Below are 21,845 nucleotides of genomic sequence, written 5' to 3' on the forward strand. Positions count from 1 at the left end.
AGGCTGAGTTACGTGTGTATGTTATGTTGTTGGAAATCTCTATTGTACCGTTACACTCCTTTCGATAAGAGAAAATTGATTGATGCGTATTCCTATTTTTGTCACACAGTATATTCAAAACATCTGATACAGTTAACATATTTTTGGTGACTCAATTGAACGCATCTATCCCATCGAACTAGAGATAAAGGATACAACAGATACAGTTAATGTAGTCTTATATCTTGACTTACATCTAAAAATTGATAATGACGGTCGGTTGAAAACTAAACTTTACGACAAAAGAGATGGTTTAAGCTTTCAAATTGTGAACTTTCCAATTCTATGTAGCAACATTCAAGCAGCGCCTGCATAAGGAGTTTGTATTTCCCAATTGATACGATATGCACGGGTTTGTATGCCCTATTTTGATTTTCTTGATAGAGGGTCGCTTCTCACAAGGAAGCTATTAAACCAAGAGTTCAAAATGGTGAAGTTGAAATCATCCCATCGTAAATTTTACAGACGCTATCACGAGTTGGCTGACCGTTATGGAATAACCGTTTCGAAGATGAAATCGGATATGTTCCTTATGTCGTAACTACAATCCCCCACCCTTTTCACGAATATGACCTACCAAATTAGACTATTTACCGGGTTTTAATAACATAAGCAACACGACGGGTGCCAAATAAGGAGCAGGATCTGTTTACCCTTCATAATCCAGTATAAATCTGTGTCCTTATGCAAACGTGTACAGTGGGTTTCGTTATTCTTGTTTTTCATATGGCAGTTTTTATTGTCTTTGACAATTTATGCTATCTTTTAAGATATGAAACATTTTTAACGTTTCCCTACATATAAGGACGCCACGTGTAATTGTAAATCCATTAAGTTATATGAATGGACGATAGTTTAAAATTTTATTGATTGATAGCATTTGATGTTATCAAACTTCATCTATGAAGACACTACATCCTATATTAGAATTATTGTAATATGAAAAGTTTATAATTTTTAAACATAGGCCACCTGCACTTTAAATAACAATAGTCAGTGTGTACTGAAATGCACTTTAAAAAGACTTCATTCAATGAGGCATGAAAAAAGGCAATAGTAGTATACCACTGTAGACATCAATCGATTTAAACATTCAAATGGAAATCTATTGTACATTTTTAGTATTTGAATCTATATAAAGAAGGTCTTTTTTGATTGTAGTGATAATTGTTTTCAGCTATTAAAAGGAAACATGTACCTTACGTTTTAGCAAGAATATATCCTGGTCACGACTTGTTATAAATAGCATCAACGAATCGAAGCAGATAAAAGTCTCCATTCTGCACAAACAGGAACAAAAATTGAATCATCAAATATTAATTATTATATTTTAAAAAAGTATAGACCTCATTGGTGATATGTTGCTTTATGCATTTTATGATTTGTTTTGAATTATCTAACACATACAATATAATGCATAAAATATTTTAAATCTTACCTCAATGTGTCTGAACTTATTACAGTATGATCTTTTATTTTAAAACGCATGACGGATATTGATCTTCAAAATATTTACATGGAGACGCTATAGATTCATGTTCATAATGACGTAATACAACCAAAAGGAAAAATGAAACTAATTTTTAAAACTTTATATCTATTCAGTCATGTGACGGTAAGTGAATTAATAATGTAATTGTATTTTTATTCATAAAGGCATATTGCATATGATGGTCTCCTTAACTATTTCAACATCCCTGGGATTCAAATGTTTAGGCTTTTTCGTTCCTAACTAAGCATAATTCAGAAAAGATTAATCATTCTCAACTGACATAATAAAGAACAGTCATTTCCTATATTTTTCTTTGATGAACAAGGAAGTTATACAGAAACGAAGTTCCTTTCTCTCTCAGGCACAGATAAATTATTTTAATATGATTTAGAGATCACCGAATGGTAACGAATGCATTTCAAAACACTAGGACAACCGTCGTCTCTCATCGTCATCACTACCCTTTACAAAAATATTTTCCGAAATTAAATTGACCAATTGAAACCAAACTTAGCTATAACCACTGTTTGGATATTTGGTCTAAAAAATGCGTCCAATGAGTTAACTGCAAACTTACATGGCCGACATGGCTAAACAAAAAGAACAAGGAATAAGTTGCATTTTTACACGATTATTTGTTAACTTCTATTGTAAGTTATATGGTTCGCTACTGACCCCCTACGGATCCATAGAGGGTTAGTAAAATCCATAGGGGGTGAGGCCGGAGGCCGAATCCCCTATTGATTTTATTCACCCTCTATGGGTCCGTAGGGGGTCAGTAGTTAACCGTATAACGAATTTATCGCACGCAGGACTTTTCTGTTTCGTGTTGTTGAAAAAATAAACAACAAAACACAACAAATTTATAGATGACGTCACGATTAACGCGTCATCAACCCCCTATGAAAATCTACTAACCCCCTACGGTCTCATAGGGGGTCACCACGTGACGGCGTTTAACCAATCACAACGTGATAATTTACCCGCGGTGCGATAAAAATAGATGAAAATCTGACACAGACATAGTACCCTAAACGTTGAATTTTATCTAATATCTTTCCATCAAAAGCTGTCAGACAACGTCTTATCGCAATTATCATCACCCTTATGACAAACTGTTCCATTTCTTTTGAATTTTTACCAGATTTTTTCAAAACTTTGATAAAATTTATATACTAATATAAATAAGAAGATGTAATATGAGTGCCAAAATACTGTTGATTCATTTATTTTCGTGGGTACCATTTTTTGTGGATTGAACAAATTTTGCACATTTAATTTCCACACAAGTCTATGGACAATTTGTAATTCGTTGAATATTTAAATTCGTGGGTCACTTGTTCCCATGAGATGCACGAAAATTCGTATCCAACGAAAAATCATGAATTTACAGAAATATCTCCAGCCAAGTCACCATGTATAAAAGTAAACAATCATAGGTCAAAGTACAGTCTTCAACACAGAATATTTGCTCACAGGCTATAAAAAGGCCCCAACATAACTAAATGTAAACCTAAAACTGTCTTTTAATGTTTATCTTACCGATTTGTTTCATTTTTGCTTATTAACCTTAAAACTATCTTAAATAAAGGTAGAAAAAAACTTTTAACTGGGAAACATAAACAACAAGAACGTTGGAATATGTGTTATTTCCAATCGTTTGTAGTCCAAATTATTATAAAATGGATTTTCGATATCGTCATTGTTATGATAATTGTTTGGACTAGCATTGTGAAAATAATTGTATATAGTTCAATATTACATATTTGTTTGATAAGCGCGTCACTGTATGTATTGTCTGTTGATGGAAGATGTTAGAAAAAACTCGTTTAATAATTTCTTGCATTTTCTGAATTTACCTTCATCAGGAACGCTCCAAGCCAAACATTTGAAATCCGAAGATAGATAAGTTCCGAAAATCGATGAAGAGCTATATGTCAAAAAGACCTCAAATAAATGGCCAAATTCATCAAAAGCCAACTTTGACTGAGGGAGTTGAAACCTTAGTTTCATAATAGTCATTGTTCTGCGGTTTGCAACTTGTGTCGAATTTTATGTTATTTGTTTCTGTGTTTCTCTTTAACGTGTGTTTGTGTTGTATTTATGGCACGTAGTGTTGTCATATTGGCAATAATTTTAACATTCAGGAACATGGCAATTGTTATTAAATAGTTCGTTTCTAAGTATGTTGGCGTCTGTGTTTTGTTTCAGTGTTCCTTTTGTACCTTTGTTTTCATCTTATAGTTGTGTTGTTTCTCAGTTTAGGTCTGTAACCTTTGTTGTCTCTTTACCGATTCATATCTTTTTAATAGTGGTTTACTGCTTTTTCCTTTCTGTACATAAGTAATGGGCTTTGCTCATTGGTGAAGGCTGTAGATTAAAAAGGAAATTTGGTATGTTTGTCAATGATACAACTCTCCACAATTTAACAAATAAGTTAACAGTAATAGGTCACCGTACGGCCTTCACCAATTAGCAAAGCCCATACCGCTTAGTCACTTATAAGAGACCACGAAATAACAAATATAACAAATATAAAACAATTCAAACGAGAGAAAAAAAGCCTAATTATTGTACCAAAATAAATTAACGAAAAACAAATATGAAACACAGCAACAGACGACATCAACTGATTTACTGGCTCCTGGCTTCGGACAGGCTCAAACATACATAATCTGAATGTATATATATTTGCTGCAAATCATTTAAAGCTTTTTTCTCTACTGAAAAAGGTAAATATGCTAGATATACTTACTGGAGGTGCGATGAGATGATTGAAGCTGTTAACTCTCTTCTTGATAATATATGTATGTACGTTTCGGCAATAAAGTTTATCGACAGGTTGTTTATGTATTTCGATGTGCACTAATGGCGCCCCTTTAATACCACACTCAGTAAAGACCCGTCTAAATTGCAGTTAATTGATAAATTCAACAATACTTATTGTTATCTTGATGATATTTTGTCGTTAATTAATCAAAGACTTTTCTAAATATACTGCCCAAATTTACCCAAAGGAGATCTCTTTAAATTAATCAAATTTTAACTGTTTTAACTATCCTTTTCTAGATTAAGATATTTCGGTTTTACACGAGAAACTCCACACTAAAAAGTTACGACAAAGGGGACGATTTTTCGTTCCCTATTGTTAATTGTCACTTTTTTGGAGAGTGATGTTCGTATGGCACCATCTTACGGTGTCTATATTTTACAACAAGTTCGCTATGCCCTAGTATGTTGTGACGTTTTTTATTTAAACGAACGTTATCTAGATATTACTGGTAAATTATTAAGTCAGGGATTTCGTTACCACAAATTTCTTAAAACCTTTACTTAATTCTTCCATAAATATAAGATTTGGTATTGAAGTTTGTTTGTACCTGTAGAAAACTTATATCAAACGGGATATCACATCTTCAATGTTTTAAGGAAATGTTATTTATCGTGTCCGGAAATTAAGAAACGATCATGATGAACTTATCAATCCTTTAAATCAACTAATTCTAAAAGGTTACCAATTTAACATTGTAGATTTTAGATCATTGAAGATTGTTTTTATTGGTATTAATATTGATTTTTGTAATCATTAAATTAAAAGTAAACTATATACAGACATTCATGGATATACAATCGGTCGATACCTGCGTCTTGGCATTGCACAAGGTTATGTTTTTCTCTGACTGTTTATGACGTCTTGACACTGGATCCATTGGATATTGGATGTGTACTGATTAATAACTGAGTCTTCGATGCATGAATTTTATTATTAGTTGTTACTTGCTTTGAACTAGCTGTCAGTAACTGCAAGTTCTCTCAGATCTGTACTAAGTGGTTTTGTTTTTGCTGTTGTGATATACAAGTACCCGGCCACGTCCACTCTGTGTAGTATTTCTGTTTGTATCCATCTGATGAATTAAGCCTTTTTCAACTGATTTTTATTATAATTCGTTCTTATGTTGTAATGTTACACCACTATCCCAGGTTGGCGAGGGATTGGATCCAGCTAACATGTTTAACCTCGCCACATTCTGTATGTATGTGCCTGTCAACAGTCAGGAGCCTGTAATTCAGTGGTTTGTTGATGTGACACATATTTGTTTTTCCTTAATTTTTGGACATAAATTAAGCTTTAGATTTATCGTTTGAATTATTTTACATTTGTCATTTTTAATATAATGAGTCGGGGTTAAACTTGCTAAAGGGATACCAAAGGCAACAGTAAAATGACAATATTACATGACAGGACTACAATACAAATAAATGGGAGAACATATAGGACACCCTCACCTAACCTGAGACCGTAGTGAAACAACACAACATAATAACGAACTATAACAGTCAGTTAAAAAAGGATTCACTCATGAGATAGACACGTATAGAAATACATATAGCAAAAACACAGAGTGGACGTGACCAGATCCTTGTATAAATTCCAACAACAAAAAAGACACTAAGTACAGATCTGAGAGTACTCACAATCACTTACAGCTAGTTCAAAGCCTATAACAACTAAACAATCATGTATCTAAGACTGAATCATCAATCAGTATCAATATGTTTACAGCGTGAAATAAAGAATATAGAAACAGAAACGATTTCGCTTGCTTCATATCTTACTTAACATCTGAAATTGACAATGAGAATAAATGATAAACAAAAGAGATGATTCTGAAAAAAATGGTGTTATTTTTTGGAACTATTGAACAAGTAAAATAACCCTATGGACGAGTTCAATTAAAAAAAATATGAAAATCTTGAGCGTCGAAAGCTATAGTACTCATCCACCACTAAATTTTCACAGCTACATTAAGTTGAATTGATCATTTTTATCGTGATAGTTCAAATTCCTCGATGTCACAATCACTGAAAAGAGGACAGAATTTTATTAACAAAAATTCGAACATATTCGTTGTCCTCTGAGAAACAGATCAATTAGCCTTCAGTTAACTTGTGATGGTGATGGTTCAATATTAGAAGGGTTGATTCCAACTTCCCCAATTTGGTACCCTTGGTCCATGTAAGCAACAACCATCCATTAAGAACAACGTGTTAGAAAATACAAGCTCGGTAAGTTCGTGTCAACTTGGAGATTACTCCACATCTCAAGCAAAAAGTAAAATCACAAAATTACTGAACTCTGAGGAAAATTCAATCGTAAAGTCCTTAATCAAAAGCAAGTGTAGTTATAATTATGACAAAATTTGGGTATAAAACCCAAAAAGTGTTGAGCACATGGAGCAAACGGCTGTTATTTCCTTGTCCTCGTAAAATGTTATCAGAGCTGCAGTTTTGGTTTCATACCGTTATTAGTTTAAATCATTGGGTAATTTCTTAAAATCGCATGTCATGATGTACTCTGACAGCAGAGGGCTGGTGCCTTGCTTTTTCAATTAATCTTGATTAGAACGTTTTTCGCAAAACATGGAATTATTTTCAAGGAAAAGACATTTGTTTAAAAACTTTCACAAATGAAAAAGACAAACAATCATAATTGTGTGCTAGTTGTAAAAGCTGGTAATGTTGATGTTTATCTGCAAATGATGGCGTTGTTCATATTGTCAGTCCTTTTCAGAATTGTTTTTTTCTCTTTGATGTTCAATAGACTCTTTACAAAAATACAAATATGTATTCACTCTTGGAATAGTGGTCAAAATCACATTGCACCTCTTTATAACTAGCTTCAAATGTACATATTGCCATATCGCATTACATGATTTTCACATTTCTGAAATGGGCAACTCTATTCGTATGATATCATTATAATATTATATGTACTTTAGGTATATTGTTTTTTTTACTATTATTTTGAGGACTCTCATGAATATAAGTAAACGGAATAAAGAGTATTTATTTATTTATTTTTTTAAGTTCGTCAATTTTAAAAAGCACAACTTTTAAAGATATTTACACTAAAGATGGTGTTAAATGTATTCGAAAAATTGGTTAGATAAGTACGGAAGCGTATTAGGGACATAGAAAAAATAAAATTGGCAGTGAACTTTTTTTTCAAAGTCGAAATTTTGACTTTAACTTGAAATTTTGACTTTTCAAATCCCGAAATTTTGACATAAACTTGAAATTTTGACTTTCAAAAATCTTGAAATTTCGACTTTTTGAAAAGTCGAAATATTGACTTTTTTGAAACTCGAAATGTTGACTTATGAAAAGTCGATATTTTAACTTTAAACTCGAAATTTCTACTTTTTTAAACTCAAAATTTCGACTTTTATAAAACTCAAAATTTCGACTTATTTTAAATTCAAAATTTCAACTTTTTTAAAACTCGAAATTTTGACTTATTTTAAACTCGAAATTTCACCTTTTTTTAAATTCAAAATTTCGACTTTTTGTAAACTCAAAATTTCGACTTTTTGTAAACTCAAAATTTCGACTTTTTTAAAACTCGAAATTTTGACTTATTTTAAACTCGAAATTTCAACTTATTTTAAACTCAAAATTTCAATTTTTTTTTACAATCGAAATTTCGACTTTGACCTCTTTTAAAACTTTGATGTTAGTATTCAAACACAGTTATTACAATTTTAGAAGGAGTAGACATGGACGCAAATTATTAAAGCGTCATCAACACATTTTGGCAATTTATATTTTGAAATAGGTTTTGTTCCATGTTTTAGTTCCCACGACACTGTCATAGAATCGTCATATCTGAGAACATATAGCATCGCAGTTTCAAAGGCCTGTTTGGTTTCCCAATAGCAAGTCACTGACTTTGCCTTGTTTAAACAATGGTAAATCAAGTAGCCAAAAATGCCATGCATATTCAGAACGACAACTGAGCAGCTCGGTTTTCTAGTTTTGGAATTTTGAAATACATAAATGGTTCTTTTTTCTGGAATATTGATTAAACTCTACAAGTTGACATTCTTATGACACAACTATTAACCCTTGTCTTTATATATCAGACTGTTGAATAAAAATAAGTCGTAACATGGGTGTATCGGAATAACGGGGTTGTTTTGATACACATATCTGAAGTCCAGACTTGAAATATGTATTTGAACGTGAAACATATTTTATTTATTCTTCGGCAAGAACAAGATTTTCTATCTAAAATAACCTCTTTAAAATGGTTTAGTTTATTAAAATGTGCTTATTAAGTTGATGATGTATATAGGAAAATTCGAAATTTTGAGTTTAAAACAAGTCGAAATTTTGAGTTTAAAACAAGTCGAAATTTTGAGTTAAAAAGAAGTCGAAATTTCGAGTTTAGAAAAAAACGAAATTTCCAGTTTTAAAAAAGGTCGAAATTTTGAGTTTAAGTCGAAATTTCGACTTTTTATAAAGGCAACATTTCGAATTCTAAAAAAGTCAAAATTTCGACTCTTTGAAAAGTCGAAATTTCAAGATTTTAGAAAGTCAAAATTTCAAGATAAGAAAAGTTAAAATTTCGAGTTAAAGTCGAAATTTTAAGATTTGAAATGTCAAAATTTCGACTTTGAAAAAAAAGTTCACTCCTACTTTTATTTTTTCTATGTCCCTAATACGCTTCCGTACATAAGACTTATATTACTATTAATTAAATACAATAGTTTCTCTTGTTTAATTTTCGCAGCGGTAGTGTAATGACCAGACGAGATGATGGGGTTGTGTTTTATGTTCTTAATAGTTTACTCATTTGAGCAGACGGAAATTTTTCATAAAGACGCTCAGATAACTACTTTTAAAAACACTGTGTATCATCGCCACCGGAAATTGGGTACTAACGAAGCGGAGAGAAATAGAAAAAAAAAAAGTAAACAAGTTAAGAATTCATTCAATTTAAAGCATTTCTACTCATTTGATGAAGGTGCCGCTTAAAAATGATTTTCTGATATATAATTCTTCAAATTATTGGGCCGATAAGTACAAAATTAATACAAGATTTTGTGTAATACTCCAAAACTTGCCACTTAGTACCGGAAAATTTCGAGGTCGATCGTCCTCTGTCGTCCCATTCTCAAGATATTGAACTGTTTTTCATTATTTTTCCAGACACGTTTTTAGATTATTATAGTGTGGCATCATATTTACCGAAATTTGTTTTCAAAAACATGTTTTTTAAAGAATATGGACAAAAACATTGTTTGTTTGTTGTACGGCGAATTGCAGGACGTTGTACGGCGAATTGCAAAATAACAACTTTTGTCTGTACGGCGTCTAGCAATATATTATAATTTTAAGAGGAAATTAATCACTGTTTAGATAATATCAAGTGACGATATTTTGTTGATATCAAAGCTTTACAGGCTTACAAATATACAAAATGTCTTACTTATCAAATATTATTAAATATATGCCGTTAATTCAGTTCAGAAGGCCTCTTTGAGTACCGCTTTTCGATTTTGTACAAAAAGTTTTTCTTCGACCATATTATCCTAAATACATCCATAGATCGTTATACTACTAACGACTGTTGTCTTATTTGTTGTTAGGGTGAAATTTTGTAAGTTTAATAAAATAAACCGTCTATTCATCTTTTGTTGGTACTAGCTGTTTTTAGATAAAAACAGTGGAGATGTGGTATGATAGCAAATAAGATAACTATCCATCAGAACCAAATATAGTGTATGTAAGCAATTATATGCTATCGTACGGCCTTCAACAAAGAAAACTCGTACCTTATAGTCGGCTATAAAAAGCACCGACCGAAGATGTGGAAGAAAACTAAAGGCCTAACTCATAACAAAACAATTTATGAAAACAACAAATAAGATAGAGACAAAGCAACGACAACCACAGGATCGAGAATTCGGACAGACACATAAAATTGTTTAATTATTTAATTTCTGAAATGATTCATTTGTAAAAAGAAAAATTAAGAAAATACTTTGTTTTCACCGAAAGTAAGGAGAAACAAATCGTGAATTGCATTTCGAATTAATTTTCTTGTCAGTTTCTTTTTGAAAATATATAATTTGTATACATCTTAAATGCTGTCAAGCAAATGGTATTTCTATCTAATGCATTTTATCTAATGCATAATTAGAAGGGGTAGGGGGGCTGGTAACATGTTAACAACACATCGATTTCGGCAAAAACAGTTAACAACAAATTTTAAATACTGATAAGAGTTAACAGCAACTTTAATTTACCATTTTTTCCAAACGAACCCGAAAGCAATGAAAAGGGGAAGTGCATATCTTCAATGTATTAAAAAATTTGAAAACCACTGTACAAAAACGCAGATAAATTTTTTTATTGACACATGGACAGAAAATTGAACGGATGGAAAATCAGACGGAGTGATTGACTCCAAGAAAAGGGACTATGTCATAAATAATCGAAAATGCTTGCTTCTTCTGGTTATGTATATTGTTGAGTAAATGTTTTATGTCAATCAGTCGTAGCAAACTTGGGTTATCGTCATGGCGTAGGAAAGTGTAACAAACAGATAGAATGAGTAAATACTATAGGGCACGAACATTATTTTCTTTTATGGCGGGGGCTCTCATAAATTATGGTTACATCTCAGTCAGGGTATTCATACGACTCATTGCTTACATGATTTTATTAAAAGGAATTACGAACGTTTACTATTCTTTTTTTAAATCATCAAAACCAGTGTATAAATCAGAAAGTGACATGTAAGGTGTCACAAGTTGAAGCACCAATTAAGAACTCTGAGCTGATATAAAAAAGCCTTGGTCCATCTTTACATTTCTGAAGTCTTAGACTAGCAAATTTGACATCAATTTGAGAACCAAGTCCTCATTTTTCGGCCTAGTCTACCAGGCCACACTGTTCAGTTATTTTACGCATTGCAAATTGAAAAGGTACTTTATTTTTGAAAATTCCGTCTAGGTACTTTTGGTCAATATAACTTATCAAACATTCCATATACATCTGAATTATTTTCATCATAGGACTGACCAGGGTTTTAGCTGGATAAGAAGTGGCCTTTCCTTTTCACGTTTTGGATACATTACAATTATAAGCCAGAAATAACTACATTAATTAGACGTATAAAGAGGGGCATGAGATATCCCTTAACATGTTTAATACTGCCGCATTTGTTGCACCTGCATGACCCAACTTGAGTCCGTAACCTTTGCTATAAAGTCTTGTATTTATTTCATTTTTTAAATTTTGGTTCATTTATATGTTTCAAGAAATAAACATTGAACTTCTACCCCCTTTTTGTTGTAAAATGATTGCTCACTTAGGAGACAGCTTCAGGTATACCAATACACAGTTACAAGTTTAGTTCGGCATAATAGCCATGGTGAATTTTCTAAATATGAAAGTTTTTGTACAATTGAATTGATTTTTAGATAGTTGAATTACAATATAGCCTTCCTAGTGGGTTTATATGAACGTTTAGATTGTTTTCAGCATGTTTTATAAGCCATTTTTCAGTTTGACCGTCCATACGTTCCTATCCGTACCGCCATAGATTTAGAAATTTTGTATTGTTTGTCAACAAAGACTTAATGCTCGATCTTTTCAATTCAATTTTATGGAAAAACAGCAGAAATGCATATGATTTTTTTTACCTCTTGATAGATATATGTCTATGGTTTCAGGAAAGGTATCACTTTTATTGATTGAAATTTTCCTTTGGACCATGTTCAACCCCCTATTTTGCAATATTTGGTATCAAATAAATGCTGATTGTTGCCATGGTCACACACAAAAAAAAAGATTATATTTCACCATTATTACTATTGGAAATCAAATCTATAGACGATTCTCTTTCCATAAATATACACATGCATAACTCAAATATTAAGCCTTATTTATTAGGAAGGAAGGGAAAGAGGGTGTTTAAAAATTATGAGTGTCAATTCTAAGTTTTTTCCTATCTATGAAATGACACCCCACCCTAGTGCATAATTTTCTCGCTGCGTTGGGTTGTTTCTTCTATTTGGTCGGCCTTCTGTTTCTTTGACATTTTCCTCATTTCCATTCTCAATTTTATCAAGGATTTACTATACTCAAAGATTTTTTAAAGACATGTACAGTTACATATATGCTGTTTATGTTACTCCTTTGCGGAAGCAGCGTAAAGAAAGAGATGGATAGCAAATTTTAATGTGGTTCTTGTAAATAACTGTTAAGATGAGTTAACAGAGAAAATAATGTCAAAAACAGTGAACACTTTAAGTATTAAGTAACAGATAACAGGAATCTCAATTTCTAATAAACAGTTAACAACATTGCAAATTTTAACAAAACAGATTACAGACAGTGGGTCGAAACAAGTTAACAGTTTTTAAAATTTATCAGTCAAATAACAGTTTTAAACAAGTTGTTTAAACCTTGGACAAAAACAGTTAAACATAAAAAGGTACCCCCCCCCCCCCCCAAAAAAAAAAAAATCAATCAAAAAACCCTTAGATATTTGAACTTAATACTTTATTTTCTTTAAAGGACGGTAAATAACTATTCTAAAATTAGCAAGTTGCCATACAGTTGAAAACAAGTTGCCATACAGTAAATTTGTCAACACGAGCAAGTTGCCGTACCCTAGACTTTATTTTTTATGGTGTATATTCTTTAAAATACATCTTTTTGACAACAAATTTCAGTAAATATGATGCCACACTATAATAATCTAAAAACGTGTCTGGAAAAATAATGAAAAACAGTTCAATATCTTGAGAATGGGGCAACAGAGGACGATAGACCTCAAAATTTTCCGGTATTAAGTGGCAAGTTTTGGCGTATTACACAAAATTTTGTTTTAATTTTGTACTTATCGGCCTAATAATTTAAAGAATTATATATCAGAAAATCATTTCTTAAGCGGCACCTTCATCAAATGAGTGGAAAGGTTTTAAATTGAATAAATTCTTAACTTGTTCACTTTTTTTTCTATTTCTCTCCGCTTCGTTAGTACCCAATTTCCGGTGGCGATGATACACAGTGTTAAATGCACACACCTTACATACGGCTATATTATATATCATTGGAAAGCTTATTGTCTGTTTCTTCCGGTCGATAATGATTAGTATGGGGCATTTTTTTATGGTTTAACCAAGGTCAGAGGTCACAAATGAACATTCCTAAATTTCGCAAGATGCTTGTTTGATCTTTTGAATTTTATGGAACAAATTTTAATAGGGTTTAGGTGTTCAAAAACATTTCATCCCCTTTTGTCCAAAGTTGGGAACGCAATCAGCAGTTGTCATTAGAGTATTATGTATTGGCTTTGTCGATAGCAAAAGTATAAACATATTAATTGATACAACTGTTAGAATAATCAACACTATGACCAAGCAGTTAAAAGCTTGTTTGTTTCGTTAATCACTGTTAATTGACTTTATTGTTGTAGTTTGATTGCTTCTCTTCATTTGTATTTTCAGATGTTGTATTTTAAGTATTGTCGTTTGCTTCTTTAACCATGGCTTTGTCAGTTTATTTTCAGATTATTAATATCGCTCTAACACTAGAACAAACAAAAAAAGATATAATTCCGAATTTAATGATTATAAATATTGAAAGTACGGTCAATCCATGATGATACTATAATGACATTACGTCTTCTTATTTGGTAGTTACTAATGTAAATATAGAAAACTTGAACGCTTCTGTAGTATATCAGATTTCCTGGGATCTTTATTTGTTTATGCAATAAAATCCTGTTTTAATCTACAATTTTTTCTTCTTAATCCAACAAACATAACTTTACCATTGCACATGGTAAATGCAGTTGTTTATCGCAGACATGGAAGAATTCTTATTGATATCATTTTTTTTTTGTAATATTTTTCTCTAGGTAGTTTTCATGATGTGTTTACCGTCTGAAGTTTTAATTCCGGACACCAAAAAGTGTACAGAAATGTGTCCATCAGGAACATTTATCTTTGACAAACAGTGTGTAACAACTTGTCCGTTTCGCTCCAAAAAACTAGAAACGGGGCTGGCGAGATTTTGCCATTTTAAAAACGAACTGTCGTGTCAGACTTCACTTTGTACTGACGAATATCCGAATTGTTACAGAATGGATTGTCTGAAAAAATGTCCTGAGTATACAGTTGAATACAACAATACATGTTTAATAAAATGTCCGGAAAAGGCGCCTTATCTTACATTTTATGATTGCGACGGTATTTGTACTAGAGGGAATAAATCGTGCTCAACATTGTGCCCTGAAACACATTCATATGTTTTTCGATCAGAATTTTTAATGCGCTGTCTTAAACATTGTCCATGGTTTACGGAATTAATATCAGAAAAAAAAAGTTGTAAACTATACTGTCCAACATTAAAACCGTTTTTATACAATAACACGTGTTATGTTACATGTCCAGACACCGCACCTTATTCATCAATAGCAAAATCAGAGTTCAATGAAATATATCTATGTGTGGAAAAGTGTCCTGTACATACAGTCTATGACAACAGAAGATGTGTAGAGTCGTGTCCGAAAGGGAAATATTTTTTTAACAATTCATGTTTACTTGAATGTCCCGCAACTCATAAATATGTGTACCCTAAAGCGAAAACTTTGAACACAAATTTTGATTTTGCAGAATTCGTGTGCGTGAACGACTGCTCTCCAAAAATTACTTATGGCACATTGTGTGTTGATAAATGTCCACCCAGTGCTGAATTTGAATTTAAAGGTAACTGTTTAACGGAATGTCCTAAAGATAACCCTTTTATTGAAACAAACAGAGGACTGCGTTTGAAATGTGTTAGTAGGTGTAAACGGCTGCAGTTTAATCAAACGTGTGTGACTTTTTGTTCAGGAAATGCTCAATACACATTCAATGGGTCGTGTGTATCTACTTGTCCAAACGATCATCCGTTAATAGATCAAAGTGGCCTCATATGTGTTAAAACATGCAAAGAGAAAGACATATTGCATAAACAAAACTGTTATTATATTTGTCCTACAAATGCAAAATATGAATTCAACGGATCATGTTTGGCTTCTTGTCCTGATAAATTTCCTTTCATGGAGTCTACACAAAGAAACGTAGAGTGCGTTAAAAGCTGCAAACTATTACATTATAAAAATAGATGTGTGGGAATCTGTCCACCTGAAGCAAAATATAAGTACAACTCGTCATGCGTAAACGAATGTGGGGATGAATTACCATTTCATTACGATGAACTAGTAAAGAAGAAGTCGTATAACTGGCCTGCATGGTATACACCTATCAAATATGAGCATAATTACAAATGCGTAACATTATGTCCCACAAGAACATTCCAGTACAATAACTCAAAATGTGTTTTGTCTTGTCCTTTAGACCAGAATTTCGAATTCAATGGTATTTGCTATGATCAATGTCCGGATACACATTTGTATACACAACAACAAGGTAAACATATAAGCTGTGTCAATAAATGCTCAACTCCATTAACATACAATTCCACCTGTCTGAAAAGGTGTCCGAAGGAAAGACAGTTTGAATTGTTAGGTTCCTGTGCAGAAGATTGTCCGAAAGAAAAACCATTTAAGGAACTTACAAGTCGTAAAACATATAAATGTGTTGATAAATGCTCAACTCCATTAACATACAATTCCACCTGTCTAAAGAGGTGTCCGAAGGAAAGACAGTTTGAATTGCTAGGTTCCTGTGCAGAAGATTGTCCGAAAGAAAAATCATTTAAGGAACTTACAAGTCGTAAAACATATAAATGTGTTGATCTTTGCAGAAGTCTGGAAATAAACGATACATGTGTGGATACTTGCCCTCCAAGTGCAAAATTTAAGTATAAATGGACATGTCTTGAGAAATGTGAAAGTGATCTTCCTTATGCCTATTACAATACGTTTGTATCTCCTAATATGTACCATTGTTTAAAAAAATGTTTCTCAGGTACATTTTTGTACAATAATACAGAGTGTGTTCCGAAATGTCCTAAAGACGCAAAATTTCAAATGAATATTACATGTGCAAGTACTTGTGATATTGATAGACCGTATGAGTTCTTTGATGGATTAAAATGGATCTGTTTGAGAACATGTCCCTCAAATACATACCTCTTCAATAGTACGTCATGTCTTAAATCCTGTCCAGTAGAGACTTTCAAATTTAAATTTGGTTGTATATATAGTTGTCCTTCATCACACCCACTTAACTACACAGACACATTTGGCACCTATGAATGTGTAAAAGATTGTCCTGACCAAACGTTTTTATTAAATGGTACATGCTTTCAACAATGCCCCGGTGATATGAAAGGCCATGTGTCAAAATGTTTAAAAGAATGCCCCGAATCCCATCATTTCATAGACGAAAAATTACAAACATGTTTAAGCAAATGTCCAGCACATTTAGTTTTAAAAAACGACCATGTATGTTCGAAAGAATGTCCAAGAAGTGCACAGTTTATAGAAAACAATAAATGCGTTCAACGTTGTAACAAATATGAAGCATTCAATGAAGATACTGCACAAGGCATAATGTGTCATGAAAGATGTCCGATTCACTTGCTATTACAAGAGACAAATAATCGATGTGTGAAAAAATGTCCATATGATGCACGGTATATAGAAAACCATAGATGCGTTCCACGTTGTAACAAACATGAAGCAGTCATTGAAGATACTGCTAAAGGAAAAACGTGTCATGAAACATGTCCGGTTCACTTGCTATTACAAGAGATGAGTAATCAATGTGTAAAAAGTTGTCCAAGTGGTTTAATTGTCGACAGTGTTTGCAAGCAAATTCGTAAATGTCCTTACGAAAAATACATAGAACATTCAAAGATTGGTAAAAGATGCACACATAGATGCTCACTGAATTTTTTTCTAGATGGAACGAACTGTTTAAAAGAATGTCCTCCCGAAAAAGTGATTGCAGGTGCTGAATGTTTAGATATATGTCCGCCATCATATCCATTCAGTTACAAGGAGTATACTTATCGCCAATCACAGGTAAAATGCTATAAACAGTGTCCGGATGGTCATGTTGTAAATGGCACAACATGTATTTCTAAGTATAGCTGCAATAACATAATATACGACAATAGATGTAACGAAAATTGTCCAACTGGAACAGTTCAAGTTTCTAAACACAAATGTCAATCGGTGACTATTTATGGAGTTTTAGCAGTAACAAGTGTAATTATAATACTTCTATCAGTTGTATGTTTGAGTCTGATCATCTTCAGTAATAAAATATTGAGAAACAAATGTACTTTGAGAGGTAAAAAAGATCGGGTGAGTAGGTTCTCATTAAATATTAGAACTTCATAATATCACAAATATATATAAGTCGAAATATATTGAATTTCATACAGAAGTCTATCGTAGAGTTGTCGCATATGTACACGTATATCAACTTCGTATTTTAATTGGCCTTTTAACTTTTTTTTGGATTGATGCGTCTTTTGTAGACGAAACGCGCGTCTGGCGTAAATACAAAATTTAATCCTGGTATCTATGATGTGCTTATAATATAACAATGTGACCGCATGGTAAGTATAATTCTGATTTACGACATTAAAAAACTGCTGATTTGCAAGGTTCATCATCTACATACTTCGACATATAAAGTACTGTTATACGACCCAATAGACACAGGAAAACAAATTTTAATTAGGCATAGTATAAAACATGCATGAAAGTTTACTCGGTGAGCTTTTCAACAAATTTAAAAACGTAAAAAAAACCTACAAAGCACCATGTACATTTAAAACATACAACTGAATGCAATTATGCAACAACTTAAATTACAGATTTCGAACAGGCTTATCTTAGATTTTTAAAATTTTTGAACAGTTGGACAATAATAATCAGTATACGAGGTGGCAAAAAGTTAAAAAAAATACCAAACTCTGAGAAATATTTTCTAAACGGAAAGTCCTGAAGTGCATCTCTTGGTCACTAAAATCACGGGTAATTATACTAATTTTAAACCAGTATATCTGGTAAATGTCATGTTTTTCTTTGACTGTTTATTACGTCTTTAACCTAAATCCATTGGATGTTGGATGTGTACTGATTGATAATTTAGTCTTAGTTGCATGATTTTGTTTATTAGTTGTTAGTGAATTTGAACTAGCAGTCAGCAATTGCGAGTTCTCTCAGATCAGTACTTTAATATCAACTTTTTATCTTTTTGTGTTTGGGATATACAAGTACACGGTGACGTCCACTATGTGTTTTTGTTAGATGTATTTCTATTTGTATCCATCTGATGAGTAAAGCCTTTTTCAACTGATTTTTATAGTTCGTTCTAATGTTGTACTGGTAAACCATTGTCCCAGGTTAGGTAGAGAGTTGGGATTCCGCTAACATGTTTAAGCCCACCACATTCTGTATGTATGTGCCTGTCTCAAGTCAGGAGTCTCTAATTAAGTGGTTGTCGCTTGTTGATGTGTCCCATATTCTTTTTCGTTTATTTTCTGTTCATAAATTATGCCGTTAGTTTTCTCCTTTGGATTACTTTACATTTGTCATTTTGAAGCCTTTTATTGCTGACCATGCGGTATGAGCTTTGCTCATCGTTGAAGGCCGTACCTATAGTTGTTAATTTCTGTGTCATTTGGTCTCTTGTGTATACCACTTGTTTGTATCCATTTTCTAATCTTTATCTTTAGATTGTAAAAATCAGGATAAAAGAATTGTTATGTGTTTTTATACAATGAGCTATGCTTAATAAAATAATTAAAAAAAAATACATTTAACAAAAGAGGTTCAAAAATATAAACATGTATCAAACCCTACTCAAATCAACCCAACAAATACGTATGTTGCAAATTTCTTTCTTTTTGTTTTCTATTTGATAAATATAATTTGAAAAGTGACACTGAGTGAAAACAACACCATCAAGGAATTGTATGTCAGTAAAAATTTCACGAGCTAAGCATTTAAAACCTCTGAGAGTCTATTTAAAATGCATATTAATTTTGTAATGATTTTGTATAAAGGGACTATCTCCAAACCTCTAGTGTCTTAGTATTGTGGTCTAACATCAGTGACATGCCTGGTCGCACTAAACAACCTCGCCTTATTGCACACGAGTATTGATTGAAAATGTTGTAAAAATGCCTGACAGTTGGGTTACTAATCTATTTTCAGATTACTTAGAAAAATTGGTAGAACAAATACTGGTCTATAACAAGATTTTTCTGCTAGAAAATTGTTCTTATAAAGTAAAATGACTTGTGTCCCTTTAGTTGATCTTGCAACACACCAGATTCGACAGTTAACTTAATTAGATCTGTCGTTACATGCACACGAAAACAAGTTATGATACTGAAGAGAAGATTTTACAAACCTAGAGATTCATTTACAGTTGTTGAAATATACTCAAACCTTTTTCTTTGGCTTCTATTTACACACATCTATTAAAAGTACATACAAGTATTAATCAGTACTATTTCATAAAGACAGCGTATATTTGCACAATAACAATCATAGCACGAGGTCTAGTGATCGCTGTACCCGACTATCTCAGAACGGAAAATGCCAATAAATATAAAATATATCACTCTTGATTTCTTAATCTCCTCAGTAAATGCCATCTGGGAAACGCCTCTATGTGCAACAACTTAGTATAACAGCAATCAATGAAATATCACAAAACACTTCAATTACTGAAAGACATACAAATACGTAATAAAGTATTAAGCACTGGCATTCAAAATGGGAGTAAATAGTAATAATAAAAAAAAATCAGATTAGATGGTCAGAAAAAAAGGGAAAAAACTTCAGCTATGGGGTAGTACTAAAAACATCAGATACGCACAGAACAATAATTTGAAAATTTCCGGATTGAGTTGAAGGAAGTTATAGTTCTGGCTCAAAAAATAATAAAAACCAAAGTAGAATCAACTGGTTGACTATCATTTGAGCAATAAAATGATCACTGTGCTAAATTTGCTAATCGAGTAAATCCATACACTATTAAGTACTCGGGCGAATTGCTCGCAGTAAATATTGTTCCAATAACCAACCTATACTTTAAGAATAAAACGGGTTTTTTCCAGTGTTAAAACAGTTTAATAAGTATAACTACTTGTTTGCATTCTATCACCATACTACATTTGTTATCTGCTTATGATTTATTAATGTATATGCTATTTTTTCCATGTCCTTTTATTTGATTCCTGTACTGTTTCAGGCTTCAACCAGGGCTGATGTATCATGGAGGCAGTTAACACAGACAGATGATTTAGAAGCAACGGAACTTAAAGTCTTGAGTGAAAATGAAGACCCTGTGTTACCAATGATAAAAGAGCAAACACTTGCAACGAAAATTTAACGAAGTCTTTGAAATAAGAAAGTGCTAGACAGAATATTTCTACAGTATTCAGATCTCGAAAAACATAGCTTCAACAAAAGAGAAAACAATACAAATTGATAAGGCCATATAAAACGCAAAAAAGAATAAAAAGACTGAAAAAATAGACCATTTCAAAAAACAATTCCTGAGGGTGGTAGCATGTTCATTCTATTCCTTTCAGATCACATGGAAAATTTGCAATAATCACGCAACATTGTCGTTTACAGTATGTCTAGACCTTTAAAAAACCGTTTGTTAAAACAATAAAAATCTTTCAGATTTATTGTTATACATGTTACTTTGAAATATGTAGATCACATTGCAATTAATCAAAGACAATATCAACTAAATGTAAGAGTTAAACATAAAAAAGAAACTTTTCCTCTTATATCATCTAAACGTTTTATGAATTGTATTAAAATGTTAACCTACACTTACCGTTATCTTGATGATATTTTTTCGTTAAATAATCAAGAATTTTCTCAATATACTGCTGAAATTTACCCCAAGGAACTTACTTTAAATAAATCAAATGTATTCGGTAATAACTGTCCTTTCCTGGATTTAGATATTTCGGTTTTAAACGGGAAACTACACACTAAAATTTACGACAAAAGAGACGATTTTTCGTTCCCTATTGTTAATTTTCCTTTTTTAGATGGTGATGTTCCTTTGGCACCATCTTACGGTGTTTATATTTCACAACTTGTTCGCTATGCCCGTGTCTGTTGTGACGTTTTTGATTTTAACGAACGCAACCTATGTATTACTGGTAAATTATTAAACCAGGGATATCGTTACCATAAATTACTTAAAACCTTTACTAAATTTTTTCCATAGATATAAATTATTGGTTTTGAAGTTTGGTTGTACCTGTAGAAAACGTATTTCAAATGGGATAGCACATCCTCATTTTTACGGAAATGTTGTTAACCGTGCCCGGAAATTTAGAAATGATCCATGTAAACTTGTTGCTCCTTTAAATAAACTTATTCTTAAAGGTTACCTATTCAACACTGTGATAAGATCATTGAATATTGTTTTTATTGGTATAAATATTGACTTTGTTATAAGTAGATTAAAAGCTAACTAAATATTACTAGTATGTTATATACATATACATT

General features: G+C 32.1%; 3 protein-coding genes across 3 annotated transcripts in view; 2 read left to right on the top strand and 1 right to left on the bottom strand.

Moving 5' to 3' along the window:
* Positions 1 to 1,575, bottom strand: part of LOC139502234 (uncharacterized) — a 35,758-nt gene extending 34,183 nt beyond the window's left edge. Inside the window, exon 1 of the mRNA XM_071291669.1 lies at positions 1,478 to 1,575. The gene's annotated coding sequence lies outside the window, so the exon portion shown is untranslated. The remainder of the gene's footprint in view (positions 1 to 1,477) is intronic.
* The window catches only part of LOC139502224 (uncharacterized), a 101,853-nt gene that overhangs the window by 73,487 nt on the left and 6,521 nt on the right, over positions 1 to 21,845 (top strand). The window lies entirely within an intron of this gene.
* LOC139502206 (proprotein convertase subtilisin/kexin type 5-like) lies at positions 1,496 to 21,819 on the top strand. Its single transcript, XM_071291635.1, has 3 exons — positions 1,496 to 1,654; positions 14,250 to 17,651; positions 20,560 to 21,819. Exons 1-3 carry the CDS (start codon positions 1,610 to 1,612, stop codon positions 20,698 to 20,700), a joined length of 3,588 nt encoding a protein of 1,195 aa, XP_071147736.1. The 5' UTR covers positions 1,496 to 1,609; the 3' UTR covers positions 20,701 to 21,819.

This window comes from Mytilus edulis, chromosome 1 (genome assembly GCF_963676685.1).
Source record: "Mytilus edulis chromosome 1, xbMytEdul2.2, whole genome shotgun sequence".
Lineage (NCBI taxonomy): Eukaryota > Metazoa > Mollusca > Bivalvia > Mytilida > Mytilidae > Mytilus > Mytilus edulis.

Coding starts and splice junctions, on each gene's coding strand:
- LOC139502206 (XM_071291635.1), top strand. CDS start 1,610: ATGAAACTAATTTTTAAAACTTTATATCTATTCAGTCATGTGACG. Junction 1,655..14,249: donor ATCTATTCAGTCATGTGACG/GTAAGTGAATTA, acceptor ATTTTTCTCTAG/GTAGTTTTCATGATGTGTTT. Junction 17,652..20,559: donor TGAGAGGTAAAAAAGATCGG/GTGAGTAGGTTC, acceptor GTACTGTTTCAG/GCTTCAACCAGGGCTGATGT.